We start from the raw sequence: 21,485 nt of genomic DNA on the forward strand, positions 1-21,485 counted from the left end.
CCCGGGTCACAGAAATTAGGTCTACCCCAGTACTAAAATGTATCTTTTATTTCCTTTCCTATACACTGCAGAGTTGCTAACATTCACTTTCAAACTACTTTTTTAATTGTCCATGATGCTCAATTCCTCTGCTTAACAAAAAACTACTGGTGTGTTCCGTGCTATAATATAATTAATTCTGAGCTGCCTTTGTGATCAAAATAGTCCAACATACTGTAGGTTTCCCAGGACTAGGTTCTTAAATTATTCCTAGCTGTTCCTTTTAATGTTGGGAGTTTTCTCCATTAGCCTCACCGTATACACAAAAAATGTAGAGGCAGGTTCTCCAGTCCAAGCTCACAAAGGCTCCTGGATTTAGCAGCATTTGCTTGGGAGTTAAAACTAAAGAAGTCTAAACTAAAATCCAGCTAAAGTTTCTGAGATGAATATGCTTTTATATTTAAAAACATATTCAAGCTACTTCTCTGTCAGCCCTTTTCATACGTTTATATGCTATTTATGAGAGCAATAAAAATAATAAAAAGTCTCTACATAATGAAAGAGTTGGTAAAGGTCCCTCTAGAATAATTATTAAATGGTTAGTGTAAATGTAGTGAATAAGTGCTTCATGCACTTAATGAGAAATAAAAGAATTCTTGGATTTTAGTGTGGCCACACAAAATAGTTTGGATGCTACATGCTCATGAACGACATAAATTCTGTTTGAACTCCAGATAAAGGTAAGAATTGGATTCCCTATGACATACAATTGGCAAAAGAAGCCCAAACCCCAAACCTCATAGGTAATATATTTGTTACTTTATTAATTTTGTGGATGTTTATTCATCCAATAAAATAATCAGACCTGGTTTTGTGTGAGAAAGTTTCTGGCAAGCAGCTATCTGCTTAGAAACAGAAAAGTCTGGGTTTTTTTCATAAGAGGAGGAAAGGTGTGTATGTATCAAACAATTACAATTAGAAGTGTTGGTTTTAACCTCCATCTGTGCACTGGACCCTCAGCTATGAGCACTTCTGCCAGTGCAGTACAGGCTGCAAGGTAGGTTTTGTTTTGTTCTGGGGTCAGAGATACTGAAAGGAAGAAAGAGAAAGAAAGATTAATCTGATAAAGGCATTGCCATTTCTAATCGGACTGATGGGAAACTGTGGTATGAAGTTAAAGAGGCAACACAGGGTGAATTACTGTGATGAACTGCCTTAAAGCTGAAGCAATCAAATAGATAGCTCTCACATATAAAAATTACTGTGCCATCTTTATTCATCAACAGTTTTGCACAAGTGTCTCATGTTCAATCCCTTTCAGGAACAACTAAAGCACTCTGATACATTGGATCAGATTAAATCTTATCAGCCACTGAGGTGGCTGCTTTCTGCTTCCCAGAGTTAATTCTCATTGCCATGCAGAATAAACTTTTTAAAGCTTGAAAATAACAAACTTCAAAAAGTAGTACCAGTACAGTCCAGTGCCTGCACTCACAACCTGCTGGAACGGAATTGAAAGGGCTTTTACTGTGGTGTGTGATAGCAGGAAAACTTTTTCACAGCCTGATAGCTGAAAATCTATGGAAGGGAAATTTGTAACTCCTACTTCATGGAATCATAGAATGGTTTGGGTTGGAAGGGAGCCTAAGTTTGTCTGTTTCCAAGCCCCCGGCCATGAGCAGGAGCACCTTTCACTAGACCCAATTCAGAAAGTATTCACAAAAACAGACATCTCTTCAAGGTTTTCTGCACAGCTGTAGTGCACAGAAGAATCACATAACAAAATTCAGTAATAAAAAGCCTACCATGAACCACAGATAAACAGATATATTTGATTCAAATACAGTCAAATGATATGAAAAGCAAATAAGTTATCATAGAGAATTCAGCATAAAACTCCTGTAAAATTCACTCACATAATTTTAAGAATTAGCTTATGATTTGCTCTTTAGATATGCTGAGGTCTTCTCATGATGTTGAATTCCTTGAGTCTTTTGAAGTGGATGGGCTCTGAGGATACTCACTATTTTGCAGGATTGCTTGCTAGTGAACAGAGCAAACTAGTATCAGTTTTGTGTCATCAAATGTGTTCTTCTTGCCAAGCATCACATGATTATGGCCTCACTTAACACAGGACTAGGAGTAAATACACAGGTAGTGATAAAGAAAATTAAGTGGATATAGAAAAACTGATCTAATAATAAGGCATAGATGTTGTCAGAACTTTGTTTTTTCAACACTAAAGTTCTACCACCCACAGAAGTGCTAAAAGGATTTAAAATAGTATCTTCCATGTAAATGCCTATCCTGCACTTCTGAAGACACGAATCCGTAGCTAAAAAGGATGCCTAATAACACTGAAAATGATGAACAGCAGCGATGAAGCAGATACATTTATAGGTGGGAGGAAAAAACCAGATGTAAATTTTAAACTTTCTTCTTTTTTTAAACTCATTTACAAATCTGTAACAAATAAATGTGATTCCAAGTATTTCACTTGATGACTCTGGTTTTCTATCCTAAATTATTTATGTTAAATAAAATATAGCATTTTCAGAAATCATTTTCTTAAGCTAATTTTTTTAAAAAAAAACACACAAAAAATTTTTTTATAAATCCTGGAAGCCATATCGCTTAAAGATCAAGCAAAATCAATTAACGTTACATAGGAAGACTACTTTATGGGACATTCAGTCAACATGCTTCTGTGCATTTGCTGAAATACATTTATTGATTACTTTTCAGGTGCCTTGTGTAGTTTCGAGGACGGACAACTACGCTATTTGCCCAGCGCGGGAGTAAGTTTTTCCAAACTTTTCGAAGAGAAAAATAGATGGCACCACTGTTCGAAAGTCCTAAAGAAATAAGAGAGACAAAAAAATGTTAAGTTTGGCTTAAATGGATTTAACATTTTTTAAGGTATTTTAGAGTATATTGTCTTCTAGATACATTTCATTATATCAGTTGGAATTCAAATTATGCAAAATAACAAATATGAAACAGATATTTTTTACATTATCACAGAATCAGAGAATATGCCGAGTTGGAAGGGACCCACAAGGATCATTGAGTACAATTCCTGGCCCTGCACAGGACCATCCCCAAGAATCACACTAAGTGCATGAGAATATTGTCCAAACGCTTCTTGAACTCTCTCAGGCTTTGTGCTGGGACCACCTCCCTGGGGACCCTGTTCCAGCTCCCAGCCACCCTCTGGGGGAACAATCATTTTCTAATATCCACCCTAAACCTCCCCTGACACAACTTCAGGCCATTTCCTCAGGTCCTGTCACTGATCACCACAGAGAAGAGATCGGTGTCTGCCCCTCCTCTTCCCCTCATCAGGAAGTTGTAGATTGCAGTGAGGTCTCCCCTCAGTCTCCTCCAGGCAGAACAGATCAAGTGACCTCAGATGCTCCTCATACATCTTTCCCTCAAGGCCCTTCACCATCTTCATTGCCCTCCTTTGGACACTCTCTAATAGCTTAATACCTTTCTTACATTGTGGTGCCCAATATTGCACACAGTATTCAAGGTGAGGCTGCCCCAGTGCAGAGCAGAGCAGGACAATCCCCTCTCTCAACCGGTTGGAGATGTTTTGCATGATGTCCCCCCGGACAGAGTTGGCCCTCCTGGCTGTCAGGGCACTGCTGACTCAGATTCAACTTGCTGGCAACCAGGACCCCCAGGTCCCTTTCCATGGCACTGCCTTCCAGCACCTCATTCCCCAGTTTGTCCGTACATCTGGGGTTGCCCCACCCCAGGTGCAGAATCCAGCACTTTCCCGTGTTGAACCTCATGGTTGGTGATTGCCCAGTCCTCTCATTTGCCAAGGTCTCTCTGCAGGGCCTCCCTGCCTTCAAGGGAGTCAAGAGCTCCTCTGAGTCTTGTGTCATCTGCAAACTTTCTTATTATCCCTTCCAGACCTGCATCCAAGGCATTTATGAAGATGTTGTATGAATTTTGCTTTGAAGAAGAGCACAAGAATTTATTTAATTGAAAGCAAATATGTATTTCAAACTCTCAGCAACTGTAAGTACTGCAAAAATTTCCTTCTCTAGAAATTAGATTTTATAGTCTTTTGCAAATTATGGTATTCAAAAGTGTATTATCCTCCTTGGCAACCAGGCAGGTTAAAGACAGCAAGAAAATCATGCTATATTTTAACTTTTCTACCTTGGTTAACATTAAAATATGGATATTAAAGCAGCTCCATATGAAATGGTAAAAAATAAATATATATAAAATATGTATTAGTGAAACAAATTGATTAGGAGTCCTGGTAGAAAAAAATACAAGCAGGGTGACTCCTGAACACCTTTTTTTCTAGGCAAAGTTCATGGCTATTACATTCAATTTTTTAAAATGCAAATGCTTACAAATCTAAATTGAATAAGAGAAATGCAAGAGACCCTGTGCCTTAAGAGTACAATGTCAATTCAGAAAACAAACAAGAAAGTAAAATAAACTAAGTATTCTAACTGATTTTGATTTTGCTACTTACTAATAAATGCCCATGGTAAATTATTAGCAAGTCCATGCCTATTTAAGATCAAGGTTTTAAAGTATTTTTAATAAAATTATTTTCTTGGACTGTGAAATAATGAGAATAATATAACAATAGAAAATACTTGGTTTGTATTAAAATTGTTTTTCCTTTCAGAAAGTAACCTGCCACAGATGAACTCTCAGCTTTCCAAGATCTGATGATACATTTTTAAGAAGTTGGTCTGAGCACATCCTACTGTTTTCTATTGTCAGCATAGCGCTCTGCAAAAGTGCATGGAACTGCACCATCTTGATAATGTGTCTGAGGCCATGTGTGAATGAAAGCCAAAATTTTTACCTTTTCAATGCATTTCCCAATTTGAAAGGTTTAATTTTTTCTTAAAAAGAGAATGAAAACTCTTTTTTTTTTTTTTTTAATTACATGAAGCCAAATTATTATTCTCTGGATAATCTGGATTTAGCTACTTCACAGATCACTGTTCAGCTCCACCTCCATAAACAGAGCAATTCTGACTTCTGGTAAGCTTCATGTAAACACTGACAGGGCCCACTTGAGTTTCATCTGCATTGCATGTTGCCAAACTGTGACCATATAATTTCTTATATCTCATACTTAAATTTGTTTGGTATGATTCTCCCAAAATTCTGGTGCAGAAATCTAAAAATAGCAAAGTAGAGATATACATTCAAAATTAAATACTCCCTGTGTGGGGTGAAAGTGAGTACTGTCCCATTCTTAAATGATTCACAAGATTTACTTTTCAATGTTTCTCTATGTCTTGTACTGACCAATTTCTTCCTCAACAGAAACAGTTTATTTGCACATTTTCATATTAAGCTTTAAGAATGGCACAGTATTTTATTTGTCACTGTCTTTTTGGCATCACAAGCACCTTCTTACTGAAGGAAAAGCTGTTCACATAATTATTATAAAAATATGATAGTATCTCCAACACGGCTGCAAATGGTTTTCTTCTAAAGTGAAGCTAGTTATACTTAATTCAGTAAATTAACCAGATTAATACTGTTCATGAGAATGGAAAAACAACAAACTATTTACTAGTTGCTGAGAAAGCAAGCAGATAATCCAGCAATAATTTAGAATTAAGCAGTAATTCAGAGCAGAATACATTATCCTCTATTTTTAAAATAGCAAGTATATTTTGAATTTACATGCCAGACAGTTAGGTACAGTTTAAAAAATAGTGAACAGTTTAACAAGTGGTGAACTTGGGGTGAGACAGGGAAACCAGTAAAAAGTGTGCACCCCCCCATATCAGGATAAAATCAGGAATAGTAAACCTGAGCATTGAAGAAATCTTCATTTGCTGGAGCAGACGGCTTTTGCTATTAGGATGCCTGGCCAAACAAAAACAATTGGCTGCCAAAATTAGCTCCTTGGGACGATTTAGAAGCCTTTGAAGTGAATAGTGTTTTTGAGCTGGAACTAAGCCCAGGTCGAGCTTCAAACTCAAATCAAAATGACAAAGAGGAAATTTTCTGTGCCACACGCCCCCTCAGTGTAAGATTACTTTGGTTTGGCAGCTGTACTGTTTATCTTGTTATTTAAAACTATTTCACTAGATACTCACAACTGAGCATTTAAACAACTGGCTCCTATTATGACGACAGCAGTTATGTTTGACCACATTTAGAAAATATTACAGAATCTGATGGATAAATAAAAGCATTGCTGGCTTTAGATTAATTAAAGAAGTTTAGAATATAAACTAGATAAGTGCTGCACAGTATGTATATAAAAAATAAATATCTTTTTAGGAAAATAACCTGATGTTTCTGTATTTGTAGACACAGATTTTAATCAGGTTTCAACAATGAGATAAAGTAAGGCCTGAAAATACCACCTGGCCTTGCAAGATCTGCCTCACAGCATTGAAGAGAGTCTATGACACTGTTCCATAAAGGCAAAGGAATTGGAAGCCAGGTTCTCATGTCTACCTATTTTGATGGTGAAATGACAGTTCAAAATGTACAGTGAAGCACCACGACGCACTGCTCATTGATTCTGGCAGGCTGCCAGGATCATCTTGAATTTAATCTGGTTGCTACATAGCACAGAAGGTACGAAGTTATGTAGATAATCCTTTTGAAGAACAAAGGTTGTGAGTGGAGAAAAACAGGCTTCTTCAAAATTATTTTCACCATCAGTCCCTCATTGTTGGTAGTTGAAACTAATAAGCTTACAAATATAAATTCACACATATTGATGAGACTGACCCCATTGGTTTTGCAGTCTCAGGATCACAGAAACATAGACCTGAGCTTTATGGAATTTTTCCACAATGCATTCTTAAACCATGCAACCTGTCACTAGTGGGGTTCTGTGGTGCTCCATCTTAGGCCCTGTGTTCTCCAACATCTTCATAAATGACTTGGATGCAGGTCTGGAAGGGATAATAAAAAAGTTTGCAGATGGCACAAGACTCAGAGGAGCTCTTGACTCCCTTGAAGGCAGGGAGGCTCTGAAGAGAGACCTTGGCAAGTTAGAGGACTGGGCAATCACCAACCATATGAGGTTCAACACGGGAAAGTGCTGGATTCTGCACCTGGGGTGGGGCAACCCCAGATGTACGGACAGACTGGGGAATGAGGTGCTGGAAGGCAGTGCCATGGAAAGGGACCTGGGGGTCCTGGTTGCCAGCAAGTTGAATCTGAGTCAGCAGTGCCCTGACAGCCAGGAGGGCCAACTCTGTCCGGGGGGACATCATGCAAAACATTGCCCGGCGGTTGAGAGAGAGGATTGTCCTGCTCTGCTCTGCACTGGGGCAGCCTCACCTTGAATACTGTGTGCAATATTGAGCACCACAATGTAAGAAAGGTATTAAGCTATTAGAGAGTGTCCAAAGGAGGGCAATGAAGATGGTGAAGGGCCTTGAGGGAAAGCCATATAGGGGGTGGCTGAGGTCACTTGATCTGTTCCGCCTGGAGAAGAAGAGACTGAGGGCAGACCTTATTGCAGTTACAACTTCCTGATGAGGGGAAGAGGAGGGGTAGACACCGATCTCTTCTCTGTGGTGACCAGTGACAGGACCTGAGGAAATGGCCTGAAGTTGTGTCAGGGGAGGTTTAGGGTGGATATTAGAAAATGATTGTTCCCCCAGAGGGTGACTGGGAGCTGGAACAGGGTCCCCAGGGAGGTGGTCCCAGCACAAAGCCTGAGAGAGTTCAAGAAGCATTTGGACAATATTCTCATGCACTTAGTGTGATTCTTGGGGATGGTCCTGTGCAGGGCCAGGAGTTGTACTCAATGATCCTTGTGGGTCCCTTCCAATTCGGCGTATTCTGTGATCATTCTCAGCATCAGAGACCCGTAGTTCTCAGGACCGAGACCTATTCTTAAATTCCCAAATTAATTTATTATAACACTTCCTTTTTAAACTTCTCAAGCTTTGACTCCTTTCACTCTAGTAAATTGTAAGTGACTCAAGTTCAACTGACAGAGCTTAACAAGGCCTATGGACCCTTTTAATACATTTGACTACTTGACCGTCGTGTGCTGATCAGTTCAAAACAACGCAGGCAGAAAAGGTGGCATAAAGCCTTCAAAGATTTGTCTCAATCAGCACACAGTGATGTCATAGATTAGACTTGTCAAATGGTCACATAGTTTATCTTTGGAATGTTATTAAAGGAAATTCTAAAGACATTTTTCATCTGACTATGCAGACATACATAAATACAGACCACATACAAACACTGGCAAATGAACAAGACCTTGTAGACCTACATATCAGCTTGAAAGCCTTTGAAAATGCCTTCCATGATATTCTAGAGATATATTTGCACTAACATTGTTTCTTTCAGAACAACTTTGAGAGTACTGTGTAAAATCCTGTAATATAGAAATGCAGTTTGGAATGAGATAGGAATTACAATTGAATATCTTCTTGGAAATTTAATGAAGTAGAAAGTCAGCTGCTTCAGACCAAAGCAAGAATAGACAAACAGCAGTAGCATATCTACTCACAGATTCCTGCGTACACACTTCAGGTAATTTTGTATAGCAAATCTCTCAAGTCCATAATAATTATGAAGCTGTTAAGCATGTGATAAACTTGGAACAATAAGCATACAATAAACTCATGATACCTGATTTACAGCACAGCACAGTCTTTCTCTGTAATGACAAAATTTGATTTGGCTGCATAAATAGCGATTTGGTTGCGTAAATGGAGATTAAAGTTGTATTAGGTTGTAAAAATGTAGATTTCCTTCATAGGTTAGGAGAAGTAACATGTTCAGAGGTTTCAAAGATAAATTGTATAATGAAAAGTATTCTCTGTAATGTAAAGTATTCCCTCTATACCAGAGATTCAGAGCATCAAGTCCTCTTCTGAGTCAATCTAAAAATACTAAAGACACCGTATAATTGCATTATGTCAACCATGGCACCATGTGCTATGTAAAAAGTAAACCATTCCATGAAAGGTTTGGATCTCAGAAAAACTCTTTTGTAGTGCTGGAATTATATCTGTTGCTCCTATAGAGACCTAAAGGTCTCCTCTGTTCTTCTCTACAGAGAAAACCTACTCCTTATGTAACTTCTTTTAAGAATCAGTGGCAGAAAGAATAACTGAAAAGTGAGCACAGTTGCTGGAATCATAATTCCATCTTCATGCTGCCGAATAGTAAAATCAGGAAACAAGTCCCTTTTCTTTACTTTGAAATCAATATACACAGGTAAACATCAAGACTTTAGAGTAGTGGAAAATTCTGCATAAACATCCATGCAGTAATTACGTTCTTAGTGCAATGGTAAGCCCAGTGAGCAATCTTGCTTTCCCACAAAGAAGGGAGACACCTCACGTGCACAACTCATTTGAAAACGTAGCAGTACTGCCAAGTGTCACTGTCCAGAACCCCATCTGTTTAACACTAAGTGGTCATATTTAAGTGTTCCCTATGATCCTAATGCTTGCAGTAGTAAAATTAGAGTTTTAAATTGAGCTGTCATAGTAAGCTTCCTGACCTACAAATAGCCACGGAGTTCTCTAACAATGAAGTAAACTAGAAGTAGCAAGCTGTTAGACAAGTAAAATGTTGATCCAGCTAACTTTTATTCTCAGCAAATTTATCAATACTGGTTAACAATACTTCCAACTAGTACAGGGCCTTCTGACATGACAAAATGAGTGTAACAACCCATTCTGTCAATACAACACAAATGTCATTTCAAGTGCTCAAAACCCACTAAGCTACCCTAAAAAAGATTGATTTATCTGCTCCAGTGTTTCTTTGGGGCAAACTTTTCTCACAACTGAAACCAATTAGTGGGCCTGGCACTTGTAGTGCAGAATGTAGGTCAGCATCAAGTAATAAAAAAGTATTGACTTTTCTCTGTCTGTAAGCAGCATGAAAGGGGTGCCATGGCCTTGTCGTATATGAAAAGAGCTCCATTAATTTCACTTATTTCAACCAGGGCTGTCAAATACTAATGCTTCTATTGCACTTTTCACACAAAGTACATTGACACCAATCCTGGCCTCAGTGTAACAAGTTTACAATATTTCAGTCAGTGAAAGGGGTACTATAATTTTTAATTCCCTGTTGTACATTTAGTCTCTTTAAAGCAGCACTGCTCATAAGACCTACTGAGAGATATGAGTTGGGACATTAATAATGGCTACACACTTCTTCCCATGGGCAACAGAATCTATTTCTTGGGCATATCTTCAACAGCTAATTAGCCATAAAGTTCAGGACACAGTTGTTTGGCATAACTCTGTTTTTGTGGCTGGTGGGCACAGACTGCGAATTTTACTTTCTGCCATGGAGAAATAGCCAAAACCTAGGAATAGGTCTTCCATGACTTAAGGCTATAAAATTGAAAAACTAATGTGTTAACCAATTGGGTCAACTAGCCCCTTCAAATAAGAGATAATAACAAAAGACTGGATCATGCCTTCGGGACTGGATCTCATTGTGTCAGAGCAGAGGTATTGACTTCCAGGGAAAAGCGTGCCTAATCAGAGCTCCCTGCACCACAGTGGACAAGTGACCACTGCTGTGATGAAGGGGGTAGAATTACACGTTTCCCTATTCAGCTTGCCAGCACGATGCAGAGGAAGAGAACAAGGAGCCATCATCTACCTCTCCTTCTTCAACTGTCAACTACCACCACCAATCCTAAAACCTCCAAATTTTGTTCTATTTGGTAAGTGTAACAAAGTTTTCATGGAAGTACAGGTTATTTTATGAGCTTCTCCATATTGTGGATAGACACAGCAGACGTCAAACTGACCCAAAATGTTATGACCCTGTTGCCCTCCATTCTCTGCAATTTGCCTTTTAAACGGACTTTTTTTATTTCCCAAGAAAACTTTATGGTTCTTATTGACAAGCTTGAGGGCTCTGAGTGTGATGTCTACTCATTCCCTAATTACCTCCTGCAAATGCAAACATCACCAACAACAATAAAACTCTTTGATTTAAAAAGACTGGGTGACTATGGTAGAAGGCAATTTTCTACTTGCTTTAATGACTTTGTAAGTCTTACCCTTTGAATCAACTTGCTATTAGATCTTAAAATAAAATGATATTGTATAGCCATCATGAAAGACAACTTTATAACCTTCTGTGTTGCGCTTACATCAGGCAAGTTTTTTCTATTTGTTAGTTTTAGTCTTTTATTGACATTATGATAATGTGTTGTAAAAAAGAATCAGGGAATTATGTTCACAGTAGGAAATTTAACAACACTGTTTTAATATCCTATCTTCCAAACAGAAACAGAAAGCATTAATTGCTACTTAATTTATGTAACAAACATTTCATTATTTTTTACACAATTTTTTATGGAGATTTATAGCTATCACTGACTCTTACACATTTCATCTTTTGCAATTAAAAATGAGAAAGTCAAACTCAAACAGTGCTTGCTAGAAATCATAAAATATTTCTAATTATGGTTCATGAGTTTGAAAAACCACTGACCTGATAATCATGCAGGTTTAGATTCTTTCTGCATGATGTGTCCAGTACAAGCAGAACAGCCCCATGTGCTCCCCTGTGGCAGCCTGACATGGAAATTATAACTCCATTCCTTCCTTTCTCTAATATTTGGAGAAGGAAGTTCTGCTACTCATCTGAGCTCGCTACAGTTTTCTTTCTTAGCTCAGCAGCTAAACTGTGCTAATTTGTGCTTTGGAGATAACCGGAGACAACTGGCTAACACAAGTCAAGCTCTAAAACTTGTCCTCATCTGTTCAAGGTAGTAGAGGACGTGTTCTAATATTGAAAAGAACCTATCTTAGCTCCTGAGTGTGAAGAAGCCCACCATACCCTTTCACAGCTGCACAAATTAAGCTGTGACATGACAGAAAATAATGATGCTCTTCAGAATGCAATAGTTTGAGCCATTGTACAAGGAAAGCACAACTATTCCTAAATGAGTAAGATATTCTGTGATAGCTGTGTTCATTAAGGAATACAAATGTGTCAGCCCTTGCTGTCTTTTCTCACAAGAGAAGGCAAATTATCTCTTGGCTTTGATGGAAGTTTTGTGTAAGGAAGGACAAAGGAATAAAGGGGAAAGATTTGGTCCAGTAAATTACTTTTTCCTGTAAGTATTGCCTCTGTAAAATTAACCTGGGATCTGGAACTAGGCTGTCCTTTTTGTCATGTGTAATATAACCAGCAATGAAGATTTGTGGCCCAAATTTGCATTTGTTACATTTACTTAGTACCCTGCATTCATTGTTGTTGTCCAAGGGGGAGGAAGGCTGGAATTCCCAGCTGTACCCTCTAAGTTTATTTATTCCATTTATTAATGATCTGCAAGTCAGGAACTGTTTGGTCCTTCCTCTCAAGCATGGACTAGCTTTGCAATACTTTATAAATACATTCACCCTTATAAATTACTGTTCATATAATTAATTTACGTGTATAAAGCTAATCTACTGAAGAAGAGTAAGTCACCTTGATGAAGTCACTTTTCAGGTACTTTTAGACCTATTCAGAGCCAGTATCAATATTAAAAGTATAGTTTGCCAGACAGAGTTACAGTGTGTGCTGTACCATACTTCAGGCAATGTTATGGAACAACATCACCCAAATTCTATTCTGAAGGTCTGTATTTGAATCAAAATTGCCAAAGATAATATTCTATTTTTTCAACTATGTAGCCTTTTTCTACAAGTAAATTAAATTAAGAAACCAATGTGAATTTCTCCACAAGCTATTTCATACTTGGATACCCTTGAACTTTACTGAATCTGGGCTAAAAAACAAATGTGCAGTTGAAATAGTTCAATAAGTATTCAGAATCCCAGGAGGTGTTTATTTGCTATTGTCATGCAAATGTCTACTTCTTGCAGTGTATTTTAACAAAATGTTTTTGAAGACGGGGGTAGAAGTTCATCTTAATTTATTTAAGATGTATAAATAACGTTGTCAAGAATGAAAACACTCTGATGAGAAATATATAACCCTTTTGTGAAGTTATTAAATCTGAGGTGGAGGTATGCCTAACACTACATTCCTGTGTACAGAAAAATACAGTCTTAAAAAGCATCTAATGAAAATAGTAATGGACATATTTTTACCACTTTACCATTTACCATTTTAAACCAACACACACTCTGCTAGTAACAAGACTTGTATTAGAAAGTACTGCACCTTCTAATAAGCATCTTGACTTATGTCATTTATAAGCTGCTTCTTTCATTGTCTAATCTGTTCAACCACCACATTCTCTTTCCAGCTGAAAATAAGCCAGTGCCAAGTGCTGACTGCCAAGACAAACTCAGAACCACTTTTAACCTGCTAGACTAAAGACAGAAAATGTTTAACCTGCCAAGATCAAGTTGCAACTCTCTCTAACTTGCCAAAATCATGTCACCAAGAGTTAAGGAGGAAAACTTCTGAGTTGAAATATTCAACTGAAAATATTTTTTATCTTACCGGTTTCAGTTATGTCTTTTTAAAGGGAAAAAAAAAGTTGTAATCAATTAACAATTAACAAAATTAATTAACAAAAAAAAGGCACATTGATGCACTGTATTTGGCTTCTGATATGCAGCAAAAACAGCACTCCAGTTAGATTTCATCTGCTTTCACACTGTTCTGGATGATGTTTCCAAACCTGATTGCTTTCTGCGATGAAATGACCAGATATGCAGATAAAAGGAGAACAGTGGATGATACTGTCTGGCTGAGCTTTAGCATGGCTTTCAATCTCCCAGAGAATCCTTTTAACCGAGTTGGTAAATTATAGTCTAGATGTGCAGACTAATAGATGTAATAATTGTCTGTAGTATCAAGTTCAAAGGGTAGCAATGAACGGTTTGTACTCTTAACTGGAACCTGCGTACAAATGTATTTCCTCAGGTGCTGTCTTGGGACCTATCTTAATATCTTCATCAGTGACCTGGAGGTGGAGATGGAATGCACTCTCATCAAGTTCATGGATTACACCAAATTACGGGTACCATCAATACAGTTGAGGGCTATCATTCAGAGTGATGCAGACAGGCTAGAGGAACAGCTGGACAGAACCTTACAAAATACAGTATGGACAAATGCACCTGGCACAGACTAACCCCAGAAACAAAGCAGGCTGAAGGCTGACAGGCTGAGTTGCAGCTCTGCAAAAGAGGACCTGGTGGTCCTGATGGGTAACTGGCTAAACATGAGTTGGCAATGTGCCCTAGCACTGATGAAAGCTGAAGAGAAAAACAGCTTTCCTCTTTCAGAAATATAAGCTACCTTCAGAAGAGATTAAAATGATCAAACAGGAATATTTTATCATTTTGCAGGTAGCTTACTTGGCAGGTCAGCTAACACTAGAGAAACTGCTCCTCTCCTATCCAGTGTTTCCAAATGCTCTCATTAATCAATAAAACTGGAAAAAAAGCTTATAGGTTAATACTTTCTGTCTGTATTTATTCGTATGTGATAACATATCTTTGCTGTGTGACATGTTTTCAATGGCACTTTTTCTCCCATGTAAATCCACCAGTTCTTTGATACAGTTCAGGAATAGCATCAGCTACAGGAATTATTCACTCAGGTGCCACGGATTTGTTTTGGCATTGGCATGAAGCTAGTTCTGACAAACTGCTGCTGATCAGAAGCTTTAGGAAGAGGAACAGTTTATATTTAAAGCCAAACATTATCTCAGATTCAACAGTGTCCAGAAAAATGAAATGGGTTACACGTATTAGCACAAATTTTAAAAATAGATTGTTGAACAATTCAAAAACTAAACCCATGCTGTATTGGTTCTGATATGAATACATGCTATGTATACTAACTGTAAGACCTTGTGCAAAGATATTCTACGCTAGTGCATAAGCAAAAGTTTATTTAATTTTTCAGCTGGATAACTTCCAAAGTAAATTCTACACTCTGTTGTCCATGTTGAGGAAAGAATTTAGCTTTAGACTTTAACATCTATGCCTTTAATATCTATACAGAACTTTCAATGTATAGCTGAATATGATTATATCTTATAAATGAAGAGGAACTGGGAATTTTTACAACATTTTATATGCTAATTTATTCATTGACAGTGTAGTAGCAATATAAGTTATACTGTAAAGTTTCCCATACTTCTTTCAGGACTTTGGATTTGAACTAAAGTGTGGAAATTCTTTAAATAGCAAGACATTTTGGTCTTCCTTCTGCCAAAGGCTTGGGCATCTGCAAAAACTACAAATCATGCCAAACTCTTTGAGTGATATATGGAAGGCCACAATCCACTAGGAAATAAGCTAAGACGAAGTCATTCATTTCATTTAGGTCCTTCAGTGGGATTTGAACTATCCAGCCCACAAACCATGTCTCATGAGATTGCAGTGTACATCCAGCCCACAGTAATAATGATTCATATACATATATGTGTATATGCTTTATTGCTACCTTTAGCTGGATTAAAAGCAATATATCAAATTTTATATTTCTGCTTCTTTTATTAGCTTTCTAGCACTTGATCAGCTGATAGAGGCGATAATGAAATGTTTTTTTATAAACTGGAGTTTGTAAGTCCTGTCCTGAGAATGTAATATTTCAAAAAATAGCCTAAGCTTTGGGGAAAAAACCAATTACAGAAACAGCATTAAAAATGCCAAGCACTGGGCAGAAGCAATTCTGGATCAGTTTAAAAAAGTGATTGATGAAACTCTAATCTGAGCTGAAGGAACAGTTTCACGACAAGCTGTGACCATTCCACACACTTCATTAGCTGCCATAATTAGCCTGGTGTTTCAATTTGTTAGAACTGGTGGGGACAATTTTACTCAGAATGCAAACATCAAAAAACAGGGTGCCTCAGACTTCAGAAGAGGCTGATGAGAAGCTTTTCTAGTCTCTGTTAACCAAAAGATTAATTACAGCTGATGGGAGGCTGTACTCTGATTGTCACTCTGTCTATGTGCATTACTTTTAGCATTAGAAGAAAGACATGGTTGACACTACACTGCTCAATCAAGCAGCTTTGCATTAGTGTACAAACTCTGTTAATATGCAATGTTTTTATTGTTTCTCTTTTTCTTTTTTTCCCCCTAAGTTTGAGGCTCTCATACCTAATAAGTTATATTTCAAAGGAGCAGAGTATTTGGTTGCTGATGATAAGCACTTACCCCTTATGCTGCCATTCCTTCATAGAACTACAGGTGAGAGATCCTAACATCTCACAGTTACTAGTTGGGAATATTATTAGTTCCTATTATCACAGTCAAAATATAAATTTCTACTCAAATAGTCTCATGAAAAACAAAACCATTACAGTTCTGAAACAGATATTGCGTGTATCACAGTCTTCATAACATATCCCCTCTACTTGAGGTGTGATTACTTCTATACATTAACTCAAAGCTCGTAAAATTATTATATGGAAGTGAAGTCTAAATTTGAAGTGCAAAGGTTATTTCTGAATAATTCCATAACTTCCATTCTAGAGCATTAACACATGGTAACACACCTACTCATAAAAAAACCCCTTTCAGTTTCCCTACATATATTATGCTGAGATCAGCAAAACCTGTAAGAGAAGAAATAATATAGTTTATCGTGATGGAACATCCTTTTAACCTGAGTTTGTAAAGGGCATGTTGAAAGCAGCTCTTCATTACATTAAATGAATAAACACGGAAGTGTATTCCAAAGTGAGAATCATACTACTATTTAAAATGGGGCAAACAAGTTCAGACTTGATTCATAATACAAATTTTGAAGAAAGAACCAGTAGATACTTACGTCAAACCATTAAGACAACAAGAAGTCTGTACTATATACTGTGATGTCTCATTCACTCCAACATGAGTGCACAAAGCTTTTGCTGTGATTTTTCCTATTCAAGGAATGTAGATTACTCTAAAATCCATTTTTCTGCACTGAAGTCCTACTGCTCTGAGAATAATCTACTTTTACTCTCTGGAGAGATCATCAAAACAAAAAAAAACTTGCATCCTTTCTTTCAGCTTGGGCACATACCTGGTATAATCTCTTAGAATTCATCCAGAACAACTATAGATATTAATAGCAGTTGAATTATACATCATAATTAGTCAGTGTAACAAAACCTGTAATTCACACATCATTTCAAGATGCAACAGTCTGTAGATCTAAGTGTATCTGTTGCAAGAAAGCCATCAGAATATTTGTCTCTGATCTTAGACTTCAATATTGTAAACTCAACAGCAATGTGCATCTAAAGATGAGGTTAAAAAAGTCTATTTTTCTGTGAAAATAGGTAACACTATTTTTCCCAGAACATTCTTTCTAAATAGCATGTATTTACATATTGATTATATTCATTACAAGGCAGATCCTTACCTGATGCAAATTAGCCTAGCTCCATGGATATATCTCAATTATGCTAAGTGCTGAGGATCAGCACTCATACCTGCAGTTTTCAACAGTTGTATGGACCATGTAATTCTTAGAGGATTGTGAAAAGCTTTCCGATACTTTAATTTTAACTCTATTTAACAACCACAAACAAGGTCTCGGTGAGTGTTATCAAATAATAAGTAGCCTGCTTTTGCAGATAAGTTTCATAAAGAATTTTAAGTGACTTCAAAACATAGCCTTTTTAATTCAATATTGTGGCAAATTGAATTGAGTTGAAATACATTATGTTTGACATACATATAAAAAAATCTACTCAATTCCAAGAATACCGAACAGCCTATCCAAAACTGACATGAAAAGGCAAGGCCAAGCATTTCCCATTTTAGTGTGAGGATTCTGAATTCCAACAAATCATACCCAAATAGTCAAAAGCTAAACACAATATAAACAATTAGGTGTAACTTCAATCTTTCCTGTTTAGATTAACTCATTTTTTTTTCCATAAAAGCTCTGCCACAAGTTACTGTAATGTACTCTAAGCACGTACTGAAGGAATTGGTCAAGATACTCTATTTCTAAAGTGTTTCTGATTAAATAAGAAGATTTAAAATGTTTAAGCAATATGTACAATGGGAATTATTTAGAAAGCTTAAACATACATACATCTCCCTAAAAGAAATATTGCTTAAAGTTAACTCTTACTAAAAAATCAAGATTTTCTTTTACACCACTAACATACAAGCTACATTATTAAATGAGGAAGGTAGGCGAAGCAAGACATTTATCATCCAACAGACAAATGACACCGGATTGCTAGTTAGACAGTATAATAAGTACCATCTAATTTTCTCTTACGAATCAATTTATTCTTCAAAGCCTTGGATCATCATCAAGGGACTGCATTTTCCCTCTGAGAAATTACAGAACTGAAAATCAGGTTTTATAAAATATTCAACTAGTTGCCGACAAACCCTTACAAATAACCACTAGAATGGATTTGATTAGATGAGTGGTGACAGTATCTCTTCTTATGCAAATAACTGAATGGTTTGACTCTTCTCAGTCATTACTTTGTAGCATTCCTTCAAAATCAGACCCTGTAACTCCTCAGTAACCTCCACGAGAAAGTGATTTCAGCCTTCCAGTAATCCACAGATTCTTTTCTGCATTTAGTTAAACATTAGCCAAGGATACATTTTGCATGTTTTAATTTCCTCCACAGCATTACCATCTTTCTACAAATAAGAAAATAATTTGAAAGCTTGCTGATAGTTAATAATCGTTAATAATCATATATCAAGCATAGCATTTTTTAAAGGCAACCCAACAGTGTTGACTTTAAGGATTTTCTCAAAGGAAACAATCTACACCTTTCCAGTGGGAGCACTGAAAGTGATCATCATAACAAAGTGTATTTCTGTAAATATGACACAGTCATAAGGGATCTGGAAAGATCGTTATGTCAACTGTCAAAAGTTGAAATTGTCATTTGCTTTCCCGGAAGACTGAATGGGTGAATCTTATAACAGATATTTCATTCTAGTCCTATGAATGAGAGGTAATATCTGGTGTTCCCACTGTTGGACATGACATACTCCTGCCTTTTGTAATACCTTTCCTTCTCAAAAGTACATTCTGACACTTGCAAAAAAAAAAAAAAAAAAAAAAAAAAAAAAAGAAAAAAAATGAGAAGTAGTAGTTTCAAAAGTGACTTTAAGATGTTTCAAACCCCAGTTTTGTTACCATCTGCTTATTAAGCTGGACTGTGATATTAAATTGGGCAACACTGCTCTTTTTTTGTACTACCTACCCTGGTAGCCAAACACCTGAGCTCAAAGGAGCTCCCATATCTGGAGTAATGCTGCTGTGGGAATCATCCTATATGGACGCAGGGAATTATTCAAGTTGATTTTCACGTGAAAATGCATCAGCGTTATGGCTCACGATGGTTGTTCTGAGAGCAGAAAATATATGCTACAGGGTACAATAGACAGAATTTTCATGAATAGTATAGGATGCATTGTTGTAGGACCAGATCTTTGGATTTAAATTACTCGGTTTGATGCAGGACTCAGGATAGGAAGAAAAGTGACAGAAAGAAGCCTCTTCTGGGAAACAGATAGTTGATAACTCAAACTAAGGGTCCATTTGGAGCATCTGAGTAGATACATCAAGTCATGCCAGCAGTAATAACCATACAGGAGCCATGTCATTGGCCAGGGATTGCTGGAGTGCAACACACTTGGCAACAATCCTTATTATCCATGACATGGCTCATGAGGAAACCGGTACTGTAACAAGCAAACTCATACAGCTCATCTAATAATTCCCTTCTGGCTGCCACATTATGTAAGCTCTGCAGTGCCTAGGAAAACACATTGAGGTTGGATTGGGGAACTAAGTCTCTGATATTCACAATACGTGCTAGCTCTTCTATTGTACGTCAGTAACTTAGTTCTGTCACAAAGCATATTAGTAAATATGGCCTTTAAAGTTTTAAAAGGTAATAAAGCTGATAGTACAGATGCACATTCATTAGCCAATATCACACTGTCTTAGAAAATGTTCTTGGATAATCTTTTTTTTGTAATTAAAATGAAAACAAGCACAGGCTGAGCAAGAAAGAATTTAAAACTTCACACATACATTATTTTTATTCTCAAGTCCAATCACTGGAGGGTTAGAAAAAACTGAGTTGTGGCAAAATTTAAATAAATTTCAATACAGTCAGGGATGGAAAAGCATGAATAGTGTATCAAAAATTCCCTCGCACAATGACATCATCCACTAGATACATGACTGTTATATGTTGTGGTCCTAAAGGAGATTAAACTAATTTTCAAACAGAAAGAATCACTTTCCCCCTCTACAAGGATTTTTTTCTATCATCTGTTTTCTCTATTATCCCAGACTGAAAATCTGTCAGGTCTTGGACAAAGAGCCAAATTTACACCTAGTGTAAACCAATGAAACTCTATACTTTTCATTATACTTATGTTGTAATATTCTTTATATAAACTCTGGTTTAAAATACACTTGTGTTTATCTGTTATATATGTCATGGTTTAATTAAATACTTCTGCAACTTCATGTAATCGCAGTTGAGGGTAATCACTGTTCAACAAAATTGACTGAAGCTCTTGATTGCACCTTTATCTACACTGGCTGAATTTGAGCCTGTAATTCTCTGCCTTTGGTGACAAAAATGGAAGTGATATAATTTATATATGGAACAACTATTGCCTGCTCTACACAGTGCAGTGTGAAAATGTCAGTACTGTTGACCACAGCCCTATTTCGACTGCTCCACCAAAAGTAGAATTGTGTTGGTGGTGAATTACAAGGGCTATTTTTCCTAACCTAGGCAAGACCATGACAATCAGAAATATTGAAGTTGATATTTGATTAACACTGGCAGTACTCTGTAAGTGATTTCCACTCAACGATGTCTAATTATTTAACTATTTCCTGTTATTAATGGAATGAAACAATTCAAAACAAACAGCCAGGAGGTTGTTTTGCAGGAAGCTCGTAAACATCAATCCATAGATGTAGAAATCTTAAAATTTTATCAAGTTGGCCTGTTGAATTTGAAAGGCGTATTTTATCCCAATCAATGCATAAAGGTAAAATTATCCATAACTAAGGCATGTTTCTCTGCTGTACAGTTCAGCTGTAATGATCCCCACACACTGCACTTGCACATCAATTATGATAATCATAATCACGGTCGTTAAGCTGAATGTTCATTATTATCAGGATGCTGGTGACAGCAGATTCAATCATCGGATGCAATGGGCAGGCAGTCACAGTCCCACCCAAGTTTCTGCAGACAGCGTTGTGCCACATTAAATCTATGATGTGTTCCACATCCCACTCCATTCCAAGAGCTGTAGACGGTAAAGGTCAACTTTATGTTCTGTGCAATATGCTTAGGTTCTCTAAATTAATTCTTTGCAGTCCTGGGTATTTTTATGCTTTGTAGATAATAAAATCCTGTTTAGGGCCAAAATGCCTGTGCAAATAATGAAACAGTGATTCAGTTGTACTGTAATTCACCTATAATAAGGCATCAGAGGGAAGAATCTATCAGAATGGAACACCTTAAAATATCACTTCCTGAACTTTATAAATAAGAAAACATTAAATGCTGTCATTAAAGTCAGTTTTCTAAAATGCATATG

At 36.9% G+C, this 21,485-nt stretch overlaps 1 protein-coding gene across 3 annotated transcripts in view; it reads right to left on the minus strand.

The window, feature by feature from the left end:
* Nucleotides 1–1,786: 1,786 nt before the first annotated feature.
* SPATA17 (spermatogenesis associated 17) overlaps nucleotides 1,787–21,485 on the minus strand; it is a 91,525-nt gene continuing 71,826 nt past the window's right edge. For all 3 annotated transcript variants that reach the window (XM_027739506.2, XM_027739505.2, XM_027739504.2), the window contains one exon: nucleotides 1,787–2,834. In XM_027739506.2, the coding sequence (XP_027595307.1) occupies nucleotides 2,759–2,834 (76 nt within the window). In that variant the 3' untranslated portion in view covers nucleotides 1,787–2,758. The remainder of the gene's footprint in view (nucleotides 2,835–21,485) is intronic.

The sequence above is a fragment of the Pipra filicauda genome, unplaced genomic scaffold (genome assembly GCF_003945595.2).
Source record: "Pipra filicauda isolate LSUMZ 115617 unplaced genomic scaffold, ASM394559v2 scaffold147_size4022426_pilon, whole genome shotgun sequence".
Classification (NCBI taxonomy): Eukaryota; Metazoa; Chordata; class Aves; order Passeriformes; family Pipridae; genus Pipra; species Pipra filicauda.